Source organism: Lepidochelys kempii, chromosome 16 (genome assembly GCF_965140285.1).
Source record: "Lepidochelys kempii isolate rLepKem1 chromosome 16, rLepKem1.hap1, whole genome shotgun sequence".
Classification (NCBI taxonomy): domain Eukaryota; kingdom Metazoa; phylum Chordata; order Testudines; family Cheloniidae; genus Lepidochelys; species Lepidochelys kempii.
The window spans coordinates 15,663,039-15,680,157 of record NC_136395.1 but is presented as its reverse complement, the minus strand read 5'-3'; the positions used below and the strand labels follow the sequence as shown (position 1 = coordinate 15,680,157).

Sequence of the window (17,119 nt, the reverse complement as noted above, 5' to 3'; positions counted from 1 at the left end):
TTCTTTTTGCGAATACAGACTAACACGGCTGTTACTCTGAAACCTGTTATTACTTGAGAATTTCATTGAAAAAGGAGTAACTTTATAGCCCTCAGGGTTGGGGAGAAAAGCTTGAAAACTCGACCTCTAAATGTTCCCAAACCAGAAGGCAAGTGCAAAGAATCCCAAATATATTAGTGTTAAAATCTCCTAATTTTTAAACCAGTTTCATAATTTGGGGCCTGTCTTGTGATTTTTCAATGTTTGCATTGGCAATGGAACCAGACTCCTGACGGCGATCAGTATGTTTAACACCATGTCCTCTAGTCTGGCTCAGAATCCCACGGGGTAGAGTAGGGTGACCAGACAGTAGGTGTGAAAAATCAGGACACTTTTTTCTGCGGGGGTGGGGATGTTTACAATTCCATATCTAAGACAAAGCCCCTAATAATGGGATGACTGGTCACCCTAGGGTAGAGAACATGGGTGACTGCAAAAGTCTGGCCTGCTCCAGACACCAGTGGAGCAGCTCTGGTGGAAAACCAGTGCCCTGCCCACACGCCCATGGCGAGTCAGCGGCAGACCTGGGAATGGAACCCAGGCGTCCTGACCCCGATCAGACAAGCCCACCTGCTCAGGGGCAGGTTCGTGCCCCTTCCTACCTAGCTGGCTGCAGTTCGATGGGACACCAGGATTTTGCCCATCACCCAGGTTAATGACCTCGGCGTGGGAGGGGCTGTTGCGAGCCCTGCCCCTTCCTCCCAGGCCGGGCTCACAGGGGCCCATGCGAGCGCAGCGGGGATCCTGCCCTGGCCATGGAACCTTCTCACTCCGGGCCCGCCCCCAGCTGCCTGGATACCGCCTGCCTAGCAACGAGGGACGCAGCCGCTGGGATGGCGACGGCGGTGGCACCGCAGGAGGAGCTGGGGCAGAGCAAAGTGAGCACCGCTGCCTGCGCAGGGGGGCAGAGGGCACAGAGCTGGGGGGGGGGGCTGAGGGGGACACAGGGCTCAGAGCTGGGGGGGCAGAGGGAGCTGAGGGGGTGGGGGCAGAGGGCACAGAGCTGGGGGGGGCAGAGGGAGCTGAGGGGGTGGGGGCAGAGGGCACAGAGCTGGGGGGGCAGAGGGAGCTGAGGGGGTGGGGACACGGCACAGAGCTGGGGGGGCAGAGGGAGCTGAGAGGGGTGGGGGCACAGGGCACAGAGCTGGGGGGGCAGAGGGAGCTGAGGGGGTGGGGGCAGAGGGCACAGAGCTGGGGGGGCAAAGGGAGCTGAGTGGGTGGGGGCACAGGGCACAGAGCTGGGGGGGCAGAGGGAGCTGAGGGGGTGGGGGCACAGGGCACAGAGCTGGGGGGGGCAGAGGGAGCTGAGGGGGTGGGGGCACAGGGCTCAGAGCTGGGGGGGCAGAGGGAGCTGAGGGGGTGGGGGCACAGGGCACAGAGCTGGGGGGGCAGAGGGAGCTGAGGGGGTGGGGACACAGGGCTCAGAGCTGGGGGGTAGAGGTAGCTGAGTGGGTGGGGGCACAGGGCACAGAGCTGGGGGGGCAGAGGGAGCTGAGGGGGTGGGGGCAGAGGGCACAGAGCTGGGGGGGCAAAGGGAGCTGAGGGGGTGGGGGCAGAGGGCACAGAGCTGGGGGGGCAAAGGGAGCTGAGTGGGTGGGGGCACAGGGCACAGAGCTGGGGGGGCAGAGGGAGCTGAGAGGGGTGGGGGCAGAGGGCACAGAGCTGGGATGGCAGAGGGAACAGAGGGGTGGGGGCACAGGGCACAGAGCTGGGGGGCAGAGGGAACTGAGAGGGGTGGGGGCAGAGGGGGAAGAGGGCGACTGACACAGAGCGGGTGGGCAGAGAGCACAGAGCAGTGGAGGCAGAGGGAGCTGGGAGAGGGGGTGTGGAGAGTGCCAGGTGCAGAGCTGGGGTGGGATCAGAGGGAGCTGAGACAGGTCAGATGTAACCAGGGGTCAGAGGTCCCCGGGGACTAGAGCTGTGGGGTGGTGGCCAAGGGTGGAGACCCCAGCAGGGGGGCGGGGAGGAAGAGTGACCATCAGCCTCTCTCCCTGCAGGTGCGACTGGAGATGAAGACAGAGACTAAAGGGCTGTTCCCGACTGCTGTGTCCAAAGAGGATCTCCGGGAGAGATCCCTGCGACAAATCTTTGGGTCCAGCCAGACTCTGCGAGACATCAAGGACCCCAGCGGAGTGAAGTCCCCGACAGCGATTGTGCAGAAAAAGATACAGGAGCAGTGAGTGCCCAGCAGACACTTCATACATTTTCACTGTTACAAACACCTGGTTTCTTGTCCACGTCCTGCAAGGAGGCCGGGAACCAAACTTTTAAAAAACCTTACTTAGTACTGGTTCGAGGAATGACAGTCCTGGGGGACTGGTGTCTGATTTATCCTCAGAACAGGTACAGCATGGGCTGCAGTTTCCCCTGCCCAGCCACTGTGCCCTAAGCCTGCTCTGGTGGGTTCCCTTCTATGGGCAAGAGGGAGGTCAGGCTGCACAGCCTGCTTGGTCCTTGGTCTCTCTGTTGAGATTGCCAGCCAGGACCCAATAAGAGCATACTGTGATGGTGTAACCTGTCCTCTAGGAACTGAACTAAGACCTAGTAACTTAAGCTGGGAATTTTCACCAGAAATGGCTGCCATGCTAGGTAATTTTCTAAAAGTGAGGGCAGATTATCTGCAGTTGAACTGCCATCTGGAAGACTGTCTGATGTTTCACTGTGCTGACTGCCCCTTGATTTCCTCACATCAGAACAGGCAGAACAGAGACACTCACCCATAGCCCATTTTAGGATAAAACCTAGGAAAATCATAGGTCCTCTAACCTCCATGACAGACTCTATAAATATGGTGAGGCCACCAAACAACCGTCAGATGGCTTCAGTGACTACCAAGCTGAGGAGCATATGACCGAGTGACCTAGAGATGATAGCATCTTTATCCCATTACTAGTGTCTACCGGTAGTCCCCAGTTCCTGCATTTCAGAATCTGTTCTCCCTAAGCATATGAGCAGTGGGGTCACCAGAGTCTGCTGCAGAATCAATAGGTGGGCAGTGCTGGTCAATTAGCAGAGCTGTGGTCCTGCAAGTTCCCCTTTTTGATCTTGAGAAGGCTCAGAACACTGGCTAGTGTGCTTGTAGAGACAGTTGTCCTCTTTTCTACTACCTTCCACCCAAAGCTCTCCATGTGCTTAACGAATAATGAATTAAGCCTCGTAACACCCTTGCAGATACAATTATTATCTCCAGTTTACAGGTAGGGAAACTGAGTCAGCGCTCCCATGGGTCTGTGACTGTCACAAAGGCTGTGCTGCAGGGAGGGGAAATGTACTTCTGCATTAGCTCATAATGCTGTCTTCTCATCACAGCTGTCAGAGAGGGAAGGCATTCTTCTCCCAAGGCGAGTGGGAGAAAGCTGTCATTTGTTATTCCAAAGCCATTAACCTGAACCCCCAACAGGTAAGAGGAACGTGATTAGGCAAGGGGGAATGCAGAACAGGCATAGTTAGGTGAAGTTACAAGCCCACCTTGCATGGCATGGGGATATGGAGTCCTTCAGCGGGAAGGACAAAGCCTGTAATGTTCTTGCGTTTCCAAGATTATCAAATGAAGAATGTCATTGGCGTATATTAAAATCTGTCTGGGCGGGATTGCAGTGATGAGTCTCAAAGGGTTAGTTTCAATGTGTCCAGATAAAGGATAAACAGGATAAGGAAGAAAGTTATCCTCCAGGACTGAGGAATGTCTGTGGGTGCATTTGCAGGTGGAGTTCTATGTACAGAAGGCAGAAGCCTTTCTCAAGCTCTGTGATTTCCAGTCTGCTGTGCTGAACCTCAGAAAGGCGTATTCCTTGTCCTCTGCAAAGGAAGAATATGTAGAGCGCATGGCCTTCATTCTTTACCTGCAGGTGAAGGGTACAGAATAGCCCCTACCAGCTGGCACCAGCCTTCCCTATCCCCGCCACGTGCCTTTCCTTGATCTTTCACTATCAGCATTAGCATACTGGGTCTAGTGTCTGACCTCTGATCTTGAGGCAAATCTGAAGATGCTACTTGAAGTGGAAGTCAACATGATCTTGGATTTCCAAGAGAGAGTCCTTTGTGCATACTTATATTTGGGGATAGGGGATTCTCTCCAATCCTTCCTCTCTGAAAGGTTTCATGTTTCTACTGTTCATATTCATGCCTAGTCTGCTGGGGCCTCCTCTCCACATGCTAATTTATTTGCAGCACAGGAAGAGCCAAAAGTCCCATTTGGGGTTCATGCATGCTCAGTGCTTTCCAGCTAGGAGGGAATGGTATTTAGTGCAGCTGCATCTCCTCTTCCGTTCCTGGATTAGTTGGAGAGAGAGAGAGAGAGAGAATGCTCTGTCTCTCTCGTTAACCTGGAGCAATGGGCAGGTGGCCTGAGTCAGACTGATTCTGTGCTGTGGGATTTGAATCCGCAGGGCCAGTCTCTGTTTGACCAAGAGGTCTATGGGGATGCTTTAGAGTCCTTCACTCGAGCCTCAGAACTGCAGCCTGACAACTCAGTCTATCGCAGGAGGAGGTAAACTGGGATAGGGAATGTCTTTATCCTAGCCTCTCTAACAACTGTATTCTCCATTGGTACTTTATGATGCCCTTTCTTTTTCTTTCTAGCATTTCCTGTCTTGCTGCCCTGAACAGATACCATGACTGTTTTCGGCTTGTCAATGAAGAGCTAGATCAGGACTCAAAGAACCCAGATCTGTACATCCTGAGAGCCAAGCTGAATGAGCACTTCAGTCGGGTAGGGGCACCTACTCTGCCCAGGGTGTGCTGGCTGCAGGAAATTTTCACAGAACAGTCATTCCTGTCCCAATGTGGCCTATAGCTACCGTTCTCAATCTGCCGGACAATGGGTCAACACTTCCAGCTCCAGGATTAACCCTTTGCTGGGTGAATTGATAGTTACCTAAGTAATGGGAAGCAACAGCATACGTGCAAGGCTGGATATGGATTTCATATGGAATTGCTTCCTAAGGACAGAGAAGAGCTAAGTTGCTCTGTGGTTAATCAGTTAGCATAAAGCATCAAATTGGTTTCAAGAGACATGATTCTAAACCTTTCCAGCTGCTCTCACTCCTTTTGAGAAACTGATGGTTTCTATCTCTTCTAGATAACAGCCTCCTGGGCTGTGGGATTCCGCACCTCTGGGGCAGGGCTCTTACCTTCCCCTCCTGTTTGGCCATGGAATCCTACACCATTTCAGAGCCTTCTCCCTCCTTGGTCTATAGAAAGCAGGCAGAGAGATGGAAGCAGAGCCTCACTCTGTGGGTAGTGTACTTTTCTTTGATGGGAGATCACACGTTTCTTGGCTCAGCAGAAGTGTGGTGCCCTCAACCCTGAGGAGATCAGAGATCTTATTTCTGTTTTGTATTTCCTGTTAGAAACGGGACTCCTCTTGCCCTGCACGAACAACTGGTGCCCTTGGTTAGAAATCAGGGTCTGAATGACAGGATTCTGGAGAATCCATTGAGCCACCTGTTTTCCTGTTTTATCAGCCGCTCACAGCGGTGTGGCAAATGCATAGACAGAATGAGACAGATCAGAGAAACTGCCTCTTGCCCAGTATGACCTAGTGGACAAGCACCAGATTGGGAGCCAGGAGATTTGGGTTTCTAGTGTTGGCTCTGCCATTGATGCAGTGTGTGGCCTTGGGCAAATCTGTGTCTCAAATTCCCTGTCTGCAAAATGGGGATAATGATCCTGAGTTCCCCTTTGTAAAGTGTTCGGTAACAGAGGGAGGAGAGTGCAAGTTCTTAGTATTCTCCTAACCTCTGTTCCCAGGCTATCTTGTGTTACCAGGACATCCAGGAGGCCATTGCGCTGGAGCCGCAGCACAAAGAAGCTCAGGTTCAAATGCAGAGGCTGCTGAAACGAGCACAGAAAGCCAAGAACCAGGCTATGAATAAGGCCTTGAAGGGAAACTTGAAGGATGCCCTGCTCAAAATCACCTTTGCCATAGAGAACAGCCCCTTTGATGCAGGATACTTAATCTTCAGGTAGAGACCCCATTGTATCCAGTCCTTACTGAGGTGGCTCTCTGTGACCCACTAAGGGGAGTGGGAGTCCGCACTAGTGAGTGCGTGCTGGCTCCAGGGTCTGAACGCCCCTATCATTTTAATTTCTCCTTAACCAGTGGGCTCTAATCCTGTCTCCCTCCCTTCATGGCAGAGGGACTCTACACAGAAGGCTCAAAGACTTCAACTCAGCCATCGATGATTACATCAAGGCCACAGAGCTCTGTGAAGAAGAGGGAGCTGTGGCCATGGAGGCGCAACGGCAGCTCCTGCTCACGTACAACGACTTTGCAGTGCACTGCTATACTCAGGGCTTCTTCGAAGAGGCGCTGCTGCTCCTCAACAAAGCCCTGAAAGGGGAGAAGAACGAGAAGGGACTCTATGTCAACAGAGGAGGTAGCAAGGCTCTTCCTGGGTGGTGATGGAGTTTGCGTGAGGGTATCCCATTGGGGTAGCCTCTCTCTCTGACACAGCTTAGCTGTTTAACTCTTACATATGTTTAGAAACAACCAGAAATGTTCCTTGGGATAAGGGAGTGCATGAGTGAGTGTGCTGACAGCGGTGGAACCATGTGGTTGTGTATGTACGGGTGCACACGTGAGGGGGGAGATACAATGCCTATAGCTACCCTGCCCAGGATGCAATCATGTTGGATTTCATAAGTAAAGCATAGTCAGTGCTCAAATGGGAGACCTTGAAGGGTGCTGCACGTGGCATTCTTTCCTCCCATTCTCCGTACCAGGGAGGCAGTGGAGTCTGAGTAAGGGACTGGAAGCTAGATCTCTGGGCTTCTATCTCTAATTCTGTAACTGATTCATTCCGGGATGCACAGTCAGTTGCTTAACTTCTCTGCACCCTGGTTTCCTCCTCTTTTAAACGTAACTAATACCTATTGCATGGGGGGTTGTGAAGATTAATTAGTCAATGCTTGCAAAGCCCTTTGAAAATGGAAAGTGCTGCATAACTACTAACTGTTAATGATTATTACGGACTCATTCCCCATCTGTGCTACTGGAAGCACCTTCTTTGGTTGCGCCCTCACATTCCCATCTGATCCAATTTATCACCAGGAAAGATCCCATAGAACTTTTTGCAACAGTCGAGGTTGTCACCTTGTTAATTCCAAACTGGAAACTACATTCTGCCTCCCTAAAATCCCACTATAGTGTGCTGATTGCTACATGGTGTTTCTAAGCACTGTTGAACTGCTGTTGCATTCCACCCTACAGGTGGCTGCATTTCAGTGAATAATATCTAGCTCTCCTACAGCACTGTTCCTCCAGTTGCTTCCGTGTGTCTACGCTTTGTACAGAGCTTTTGGAGCCTTTGGGATGGGAGGCACTGTAGAGACATGTTATTGTTGCATTTTATATATGCTTGGAGATATCTAGAGAGAGTAAACAGGCTGCGCATCAATTACTGGACTTTGAGAGTCTTGGGATGTTATAGCTGCTACAAATACTGACCTCAGCTTGCTGTTTGCTAAAGTAATCTGTGTGCTCCACTTCAGACTGCCTCTTCCGGCTGGGAGAGCTCACCTTTGCCTTGGCGGATTATCAGCAGGCGCTGGAATTGAGTCCGATGGACTTTAGTTTGCGAAGACGCGTTGGTATGTTGCTGGATGAACTAGGATTGCAGGAGCACAAGCAGGGGTATGTTGGAATGGCTCACTGCCACCTTACATCCAGTTGACAGAGTTCTTATCCCCCTAGCTCATGCTGCCTAGGGAGTCTGCACACCTGACTCTTCTGTTTCCCTGTATCTTTTTTCCCAGAAAGTACCAGCAGGCAGTATACTGTTTCTCTGGTGCTATCGAGAGCAACCCTCGCCTGCCGCACTATTACCTGCACCGGGCCAAGAGCCGCCTGTTCCTGCAGGATGTGATGAGTGCTAAGGAGGATGTGATCATAACTCTGTTGCTGGACCCTGAAAATGAGGCGGTACCTCACTGACACCACTCCCTGTGCCAGACACTGACCAAGTAGTGAAAATCTGTGACACCCTATTTATCTGGGCCCGTAGTCCTTGTGCCATATCCTGGACACACACACTTAGACTGCAAGCTCCTTAGAGCAGAGAGAGTCTTTGTTCTGTGTCTGAACAGTGCCTTGCCCAGTGGGGTCCTGGTCCAGGACCAAGGTTCCCCCTCACACTACGGTAATACAGATAATAATGATTAGGGCTTGCAGCATTTATTTGCTAAAATTAAAAACCTAAGGAGGCTTTTTTTCTGCTGCCTATAAACCAAGAACTTGTTTCTTGTGTTTTCAAGCTGCTCATGATGCATCTGGCTTCAGAGCATGCAACCCCTTGTGACTAAGAGCGATCAGGAAACGAGACCAGGGCTTGAGTGGAAAAATAAAACCCCACATCCACCTACCATGCTAGCTAAACAAAGTACTACGTGCCCTTGAGTATAAACTAGTCCTTCATTTCCCAGGAATTGCATTCTCCCCCACCCTCCCTGAAAGGTTTTGATGGATTAAATATTTCTTTAAATTTAAAACCAGAATCCCTACACTAGCAAGATTTCATTTGGATTAAAAAAAAAATTAACGCTGAGGCTTATGCCTCAAGGCTGTAATACGCTGGTCTAATTCTGGTGGTTGGATTTGGGGTAGGGTGGCTATTGGCCTGGGCAATGTAGGTTAAACTAGATGATCTGATTGTCCCTTCTGGCCATAAATGCTAGAATATATTTTTAATGTAACTTATGCAAGTGTTTGGCTGCTCTAATGGGAACTGCACAGCTTAATCCTTGCAACCCTATCTGATGATGGAAGGAGGAAGAACTCTTTCCTTCAGCACACATCTGGCCATTCAACTGATCTCATTCCCTCAGCAGGTCCTACCTGTTGTAACCAGCCTCTTTCCAGGACAGCCCATCCAGGATATTATAAGCAGCAAGATTGCGGAGGTTGCCAGAACAATCTTGGAAAGAAAGCTTCAAGCCTGCCCCTACTCCAACAGCCCAGCTAAACTCCAATGGTATGGAGTAGGCACTGGGGACAGGTCTGCTAAAGTTGTTTTGAAGATCTAATAATTGCTGATTACAAAATACAAATCTTTTAAGCCTGATCACTTCCTGGATCTAGAAGTACTGTATCGTTATTCTTGGGTTATGTAGGACAACCGGAACCCAAGTCAACCACAAAATCTGCAAGGATTTCAATGGGAGCGGGAGTGACAGATTTATTCCAGATAGTTTTTTGTCCTTTTGTGATCCTAAAAGGACAGTAGCTTGCCATCTTTCTATAGACTGTGAATCTTGTCACAAGGACTAGATCACATGCTCTCTGAGGGGATCTGTTCATGCATCACTTTGCAGAGCAGCTGCAAAAAGTAAGGTCTCTGCCTTTCATGTGCCCCTACAGGCCACCCGGAGCTATAGAGGATGAACCAAAGAAACCAGGTGCTCAGAGGGAAGAGCCCGAGAGAGCCCTGAAGGATTCAGAGAGCATCATCAGCCCTTGTGCCACGGAACAAGAACTGTACAAGCAGATAGCTATCTCCAGAAGGAGAGTGAATAAAGTAAGTGAAGCTGTCATGGAGGAGAAAAAGTGAGAAGGCAGGAAAAGTCGGAGTACAAAAACCGCTCCAGCTTCATGTTAGAGACAGCACCTGAGCTGCCTGGGTTACAGACACCAAGCTGTTTTTCAATGGAAAGTAGGTGCATTTAGACTCCTGTCCTGCTATCTCAGCTCTAATAAATATATTGCGTCTCTCACTTCACTTCCTCTGTAGCCCCCTCCTGTTTCTCATCTTTATTTTTTTTTTTTGGTATCTGTACAGACCTCCTTTCCTCCTGCAAGGTGTGGACCCAGCCATTGTCCAGGTAGCCTAGGAGCTGTCTTCCCAAAGCAGGAAAGCCAGCTCTGCCAAGAATTTTAGGCTATTTTCCAGGAAGTCACTATATTTACAGGCTTTGCTGTACTGCAAGCTACTGCCACAGAAGGGTGCTGAATTAACAAGAAACTTGTAATACTGCTGCTTTAGAGGTGAACGTCTAAGGGGGCTAGTGTTAAGTTACCTACATAGTGATAAGATTTGGACAGGAAAGCAGACTAGCTGTGAACCATCTCTGTGCACTGCATTAATCTGAATGCAGGCTGAGCAGGAGCAATGCTTTGATTAGGATAAACTCTTAAACCAGGTGTGTTAATCTAATGCTAGTCACGCTGGGTGATTGACATACATATGCCACGTATTGAAAGTTTTGTGAAGTTATACCTGTCCCGTCTACCCCAAACTCTTACCTCAATTGCTCTGACTTGGGTGGAAAGGAGAGTGCTAAACCTGGTTTCCAAAACAACAAAAAGGTTTCAGTTTCAATTAGTGTTAAAACAAGTGAGGAGGTTGACCATGAGAACTTGAGGGAAAAAAACAACCATAGCAACTGGGTCTCCCCCTTCAGATGAAAATATCACTGCTAACTCTGGTTGTAAGATGAAGTGGAAGATAACATTTGTTCTGCTCTAATATCTCTGTTGCAGTTTTAATGGTCTCCTGAGCAACTCTTTGGGTTTTTAAACAAAGGGACATACGTGGCAGAGAAAACAGATGCCAGTGCTCTCTTGGTGTTTAACTTTGACAGACAGTAGCTGAGACGTCACCATTCCCTACTCCAGCTACCCCCACTGAGGATGCATGGTACTTCTTATAGTTGAGTATGGCCCTTTCACTGGTCTTTTACACCAGAGGAAGACCACTGCTTTTGTTTTCCATCATTAGACAGTAGATATTTCTCCATGTCCCTACTTGAGTTAGTTTTGTCAGGTCAGGCAGCTGTTCCAATGCATTATGCAGGCTCATAGATAACTGGGAGTTTAGAAAGGAGGTAAGTGACTGCTTCTCATGCATGTTTTTTCAACAGATTTATTTTAAATTAAAAACAATGAACATTTTGGAAAAGGCAGAATGTTTGACTGTAAATCTGTATCGTGGTCCAGCTGTATCCTGGGCAGGATCTGAACAGAGTGGAATAGCGCCGGCTCCTTCTCAACCAGAGTGCAGGTTGCTCTAGTGCTGTACTGAAGAGACCTTCTTGCGGCAACTGGCATGAGAGTTCCTGGAGCACTTTCTGCCTAGCCCCAAATCTGTTTGCTCAGATAGAGCTTACACGGTTTCCTCTCACTGTATGCTGGGTAGCCAGCTGCTACACGGTGAAAGGGCAGAGTGCTGTGCTGGTCAGTGATAGCAGAGATTGGGGAAGTAGATTCCTATGAATTATTTCCTACCCCCAGCAGCATTTAATTGTGATACAGTAAGCTGCATCTGAGGCACTGAATTGGAATGGAAACTGGCTCTGCCAGGGACAACAGGTTCTCAGCAGTGTCCTATCAGAATGACAACCTCTAATATATAATATGCAAGAGGTTCAGCAGTTCAACACAACTCAGATGAGACACACTCATCCCAGCAATGTAATACAGCACAAGACTAATACCTGGTACTTAAAACCATTAGTTAATGTCTAGTCTCCCTGCGAGGTAGGAATCACTATTTTTATATCTGGAAAGACTGATATGGGTGGCTCCCAATTCTTCCCTGGCAAGATGCAAATAATTGCCACTGACTCAAAGGGAGCGACCTGGTATTCTGTGGTGGAAGAAATGTCCAGGGAGGTTAAGGGCCTGGCTCAAGGTCACACCCCAAGTCATGGGGAGAGCTGGTAACAGAAATCACACATCCTTTTCTCCCTTATGCTAATGCACTCAGGGATACTGCAGTTGGAATCTTACTTACTAGCTCCTATTCACAGTGAAAGAAAACCTGAGAAAAGTTGGCTCTTAACATTTACCCCAGAGATTTAAGATGAGACTCTGGTCCATCTGTTTAGAATGTTCACAGGGCAGTATGGCAGGCTCTAGGACATTGGGGCCTTCATACTGAGATTCACATTAAAATACATGTTTAAAAATGCCATTAAAAAAGCACTAGAGGGTGAGACTCCCTTGTCAGCAGCCCAGGGAAGATCATTTATTGGAGCTAGGCCAGAGAATCTTGACTGCTCAGTTCTTGACAGCTGCCCAGAGAGTAACAGGGAAGATCTGCTCAGCTCCAGTGATCAAAGGGAGGTGGCAGTAGCCAAGAACCCTTCCCAGCCACTGGGATACATCCCAGCCTCTTCCCCTTTGAACTCCACTTACACATCACAGTAGTATTCTTGGCTGTTCTGTGTTCACCCTCCCCCAAGGCAAAGAACAGATTGATAAAGTGCTTAGAATCAGGTCAGTTTGCCCTTTGTTCCCAGGATTGCATCTGGCAGTCTTAGGGCTGAAGAGCAGTGGGACTAGCATGGAGGCAGCACTTGTTCTATCAGAGTTCCACAATCTGTTGCTCTTAATGGTCATCCCTGTTTTAATGGGCACAGCAGCTTTAAGAATGCTTAAATTCTGCTCCTCTGAATCTGAGCAAGTACATGGGTAAACTTATCCTCCAAGGGCTGCTTACCAGCTCCTCAACTGTGCACTGCTTTGGAGAAAGATTCCTTCTCTCAGGTTAGGAGAAGAAGGTGACGCGAGAGGCTACCGTTTTGCAGCCTGTTGACGAGAACGCTCTCTCCTCCTCTGGGAAGTAGGGGATGCTGTCAGCAACTGCCTGAATGATGTCCTGTCGTACCGTTAAGCCTTGCTGGATGAGTTCATTCACCACACACTGCTTCACGTGGTGTTGCTTCAGTGGGAGAAAGGGCACAAGGAGATCAATGAGGTGCTCCTCGATGATTCCAGACTTCCAAAACCCATCTGCAGGAGAAAAAGGGGAGGCAAAGAGTTTTACCTTCAGAGTCTCTCTCAATTCTTTGGAATTCAACCCTGTTAGCATAGGAGATGCCCCCACCCTCTAGGAGGAATCAGATGTCAAAGCCAGCACCACCAGAGCTGGTTTCCAAGAAGTCATAGTTAGAGCCCTGTGTGGATACAAACATTTAGATTTGCATCCAATCCAGGAGCCACAAAGATGGTCAACAATACAACCGCAGTTGGAAATGCAGATATCTGTGGATATAAAGTGGATATCCACAGATTTGCCGGGCTCTAGTCATAGCACCTAGAAGAGACAACAGATCTGCTTCTGCTCCAGATTCAACTGAGGGAGCTGGGTCCATCTGTTGTCCACTAAGTAATCAAATCCAGTGGTCTCCAAGCACATGGTTCCTAACAGCTGTACTGATACTTCAGACCCACCAACGTATGTTAGGCCCAATCCCAAGAATTGCTGAGCATGGAAATAAAGGAAATCTCTACGTACTCAGTACCTCTCAGGATCAGGCCCTTAATAATTAGCTTCTTACTGAGCCCCACTACCCTATCTGCCTACTATTCAGTCGTGGGTGCCCCTTCTCCCAATGGAGCTCTTTTAAGCATGGTAATGTTTCTGTAGGCTTGAACAGCAGAACTTTCCTATCATCTGCCAAAGCAATTCATCCAGGTCCTAACTCCACCTCAGGCTTCTCCCTGAAAACTGGTAATAGCTTGACACATATCTGTAAAACACTGTATAAATATCATTGGCTTATGTGAAATAGGGTATGGCTCCCATGGCTGGTGAACATGCTCGCTGAAAAGCATTTCCCAGTTGATGGAAAGACTTACTATTGGGATTTTCAAACACAGCTTCTGAAACTGCAGATTCCAGATCTTGCAGGCTGATCTCTTCCCGGTCCTTGCGGGCATACCAGAGATCCAGCGTCATTTGATTAATTTGCTCACCTCCTCCGTTGCTGAGCAAGACCAAGACAAGAAATTACCAGAAAGTTATCCCATGACATCAGTACTGTACTGCAGGGGCAGTGCCTCATTCTGCAGTGAGTATGGAAGCAGTCTTAGTTGGCCTATGAAGACTGCTACAGAGGTTGCCAGATAGCGGAAAAGGCAAAGCACTATGAGACCATGTACCTTTGCAGACTAAAATGAATTGAGATCTCATGGATCTGACAGAAAATACCTGCTCTGGGTGATTAAAATAGGGAGGAACTTACTAACATTTGACCAAATTAGTAGCATTGCATTAGAATTATCCCCAACCCAGTTATACTTGCCGCAGAGGGAGCTCTCTTACCTTATGAAAATGAAGATAGCTTTTCTGTAGTTGGTTCCATACACAACCCAGGAGGGTCCAAGGAATGGTATAATCACATCGATCAGACCTGGGTGCATCTTATCCATTTCATCAAAGAGAAACACTGATCGGCCACAGTTTGTCAAATTCCCCTGGATCCAACTCTTCAGATTTTCCTGGAAAACCAAACCAAACCAAACCAGTTAGGACCACAAACTTGTTCGAAGAGCTTGAGCTACCGAAGAGCTTGAGCTACCGAAGAGCTACGCTTACATGAAAACTCAGCCTGGGCTAATAATGCCAGAAATAGCAACCTCCAAAAGCTGTTGTTCCTTAGAACAGCACTTGTGATGCTCTGTCTGGAAAGAAGGATTAACTTTGTACAGTGCAAGACTGACTTCCATTTGTGAAGGTTCCCTGGTAAACTGTTTTGCTCTTAATTCAACATGGTGAATTTTGCCTAATTTAATATAGTCTTACTAATACAAATCCATATAAAGAAGAATATGGAGTGGATCAAAGGGAAATTCAAGAGCTCCACAAGTTTAATAGTCAGACCCCAGAAATTATTGAACATGTACTCTCTCTCCCTTCACTCTGTGCTGAGACCAGCCATTAGTATGGACGCTTAGGAAGATATACTTTACCCAAATTGAGTTCTCGTGTAAGCATGCAAGACTCTTCTGGTGGCAGCTGCACATGCTTACACCACAAAGGCTACAGCTGGTCCAATATTTATACCATTCCATATTTTAATGTACAAACTTTCTGGTGAAATGTGTTAGTCTTCACTGAAGCGCTTTTTCCAACAGAGGATTTTAACTCAAGTTTCTTTCTTCTGAGGAAGCAAGAGAGCTACGCATTTTTCTCCAAATACAGTGTAATGAAAACCCAAAATGCCATTAGTTCTCCTGCTCCATTCAGTATTTGTCAGCTAACCTTCTTGCATAATTTCTTTAGATTCTGGGCAATGCCAAGGTTAATGGGAGTACAATCAAGTAGTTAGAGCAGAGGGCTGGTAATCAGGAGACTGGGTTGTATGGCCACTTCTTCCACTGACTTGCTGTGTAACCCTGGGCAAGTCACTTGCCCTAGCTATATCTCAGTTTTCCCATCTGCATAGCTGAGATAATATCCCATAGGCTTAATTAGTGTTTGGAAAGCACCAGAACAGTTTCAGATAAGAGGTGCTATAACAAGTGCTTCTATTGCACTTTCCAGTATGTGCTGGAAGGTGGGAGAAGAGTCTCAATATTATCCAATGGCTGACTAGATAATCATAAGAGGAAATCAGTCTTGTAGTTTAGCTTTCAGAGGCAGCCTCCATTCTTACCTTGTACTGCTTGATCTGTTCAGGGTGGGGAAAGTGCACTATTGGGGAGAACTGATGGACATATGGACTGCGCAGCCCATCTCGGAACAAGTAGCGGACCAGCATGGAGCTCACGAAGGTTTTCCCTGTGCCAGTCCAACCATGGAAGGACATCACCAGAGGTTTGACAGGATCATGATTTTGTAAAAACTCCTTCACTCCTTTCACCACCAGTTGCCTCACCAGGTGCTGCCCAACCAGGTTCAGGGCCAAGTCACACTCCAGACCTGGAATGAATCCAAACCAAGATTTAGAATGTGTTGGGGTTAAGAGATGGATGTTATTTGGGCTGTTGTTTGAAGCCATCTCTGCCCTCTCCCCTCAGACGCTGGGTTGGGGGATATTTCTTCCTTTGGGATAACTTCAGTTGGCTCAGGGCCTGTCTATGCTTAAAAGTATACTTCTTTTACTTTACCAGTATAGTAAAAATAGTGTGGATGCATTTTTATCGGCATAAAAGTGCTCAGGGAACTGAAAAGCTATACTGGCATTAAGGCACTTTAATAGCAGTGTAATTGCATTCACACTACAGCTTTTACTGGTATAACTAGTTTAAGCAAAAAGTTACATACATACTGATAAAAGTTTTAAGTGTAGGTAGGCCAGGCCTCACAATGGGAGTAATGGGATGCAGTTAAGACGGAAATACTATGATGAATTTCAGGGGATATGGGGTGGAGGAAAGGTCCGTCTCCAGAGGGAAGCTCCATTACTTTAGACATTTGAACTAAGAGTGAACAGAAACACTGAACAGACGGGAAGGGACTGTCCAGGGAGCAGGGTCGCTATTCAATGCCTGGTGCAGTAAACGGGCTTCGGATCAGGCTCTAGTCAACACAAAACGGTAACTCTTCCTGAACATCTGTATGGCGGCAGCCCTGAAGGAACTGGTTTTAGTGTGGGACTCAGAGAAGGGGCATCCTTCCACCTCCTCTCCAAGGATACTCTCAAAAGGCGCAGCCCTTCCCAACCATCCACTAGCCACATCTGGCCCCCCCTCGCCCCTGAGATCTCGCCCTCTGCACCTGTGCTGGGGGCCGGCGGACCTGGTGTCTCCCCAGGGTGCGGGGAGCTCACGGGGCAGCAACCAAATGCACGTTACTCTTCGTACCCGCTCCTTAAATAGACAGCACCGGGGGGGGGGCGGGGGGGGCACCCCAGGGGAGCCAACACCCCGCCCCGGGAGGAACCGTCCTCCGGTGGCCCCTCAGTCCGGGATGACCCGCTCCACAGCTCCCCCGGTCCACCCCCTTCCCTAGCTGCTCAGGAGCCCCCCCCGAGACCCCCCCGCCGCCCGAGTCCCGGCCCCCCCCACTCACCGCGCACGTCGGGCCGGAAGTCGCACTCGCAGGCGGCCGAGAAGCTGCAGCGCAGGGAGCGCAGGTCCCAGGGGGTGGCCGAGCCCGCGGCCCCCAGCAGCAGCAGGAACCGCAGCGGCCCGGAGCCGCCCCCCATCCCCGCCTCGCGGCCCGGACCACAGCTCCCAGGCTGCCCCGCGCGGGGCCCGGCTCCCGGCAGGGCGGGAAGCAACGGCCAGAGCCGCGGCTGCCTCAGCGCTCGGGGGCGGAGGAGCCAAAGCGGGCGGGGGAGGAGCCAAAGCGGGCGGGGTGGGGCCTAAATGCGGGGGGCGGGGCTGTGCCCAGGGTCCTCGGGGGACAGGGCC

The 17,119-nt window shown here is 49.3% G+C and overlaps 2 protein-coding genes across 2 annotated transcripts; one reads left to right on the top strand and one right to left on the bottom strand.

Annotated features, from left to right (window-relative positions):
* The first annotated feature begins 345 nt into the window (after positions 1-345).
* Positions 346-9,755, top strand: TTC16 (tetratricopeptide repeat domain 16). The gene is given in 12 exon segments (XM_073313972.2): positions 346-917; positions 2,037-2,215; positions 3,349-3,439; positions 3,744-3,887; positions 4,428-4,526; positions 4,529-4,750; positions 5,791-6,005; positions 6,178-6,419; positions 7,534-7,675; positions 7,798-7,963; positions 8,869-9,011; positions 9,398-9,755. Coding segments are annotated over 12 exon segments (1,878 nt in total). The 5' UTR covers positions 346-872; the 3' UTR covers positions 9,588-9,755.
* On the bottom strand, positions 9,618-17,009 carry TOR2A (torsin family 2 member A). The gene is made up of 5 exons (XM_073313971.1): positions 16,776-17,009; positions 15,418-15,683; positions 14,085-14,260; positions 13,619-13,746; positions 9,618-12,769 (listed from the first exon to the last, which is right to left on the bottom strand). The coding sequence occupies exons 1-5, from the start codon at positions 16,909-16,911 to the stop codon at positions 12,525-12,527; spliced, it is 951 nt and encodes a 316-aa protein (XP_073170072.1). The 5' UTR covers positions 16,912-17,009; the 3' UTR covers positions 9,618-12,524.
* Between the last annotated feature and the right edge of the window lie 110 nt (positions 17,010-17,119).

Coding starts and splice junctions, on each gene's coding strand:
- TOR2A (XM_073313971.1), bottom strand. CDS start 16,911: ATGGGGGGCGGCTCCGGGCCGCTGCGGTTCCTGCTGCTGCTGGGGGCC. Junction 14,261..15,417: donor AACAGATCAAGCAGTACAAG/GTAAGAATGGAG, acceptor TTGGTTTTCCAG/GAAAATCTGAAGAGTTGGAT. Junction 13,747..14,084: donor GCTATCTTCATTTTCATAAG/GTAAGAGAGCTC, acceptor GGTCTTGCTCAG/CAACGGAGGAGGTGAGCAAA.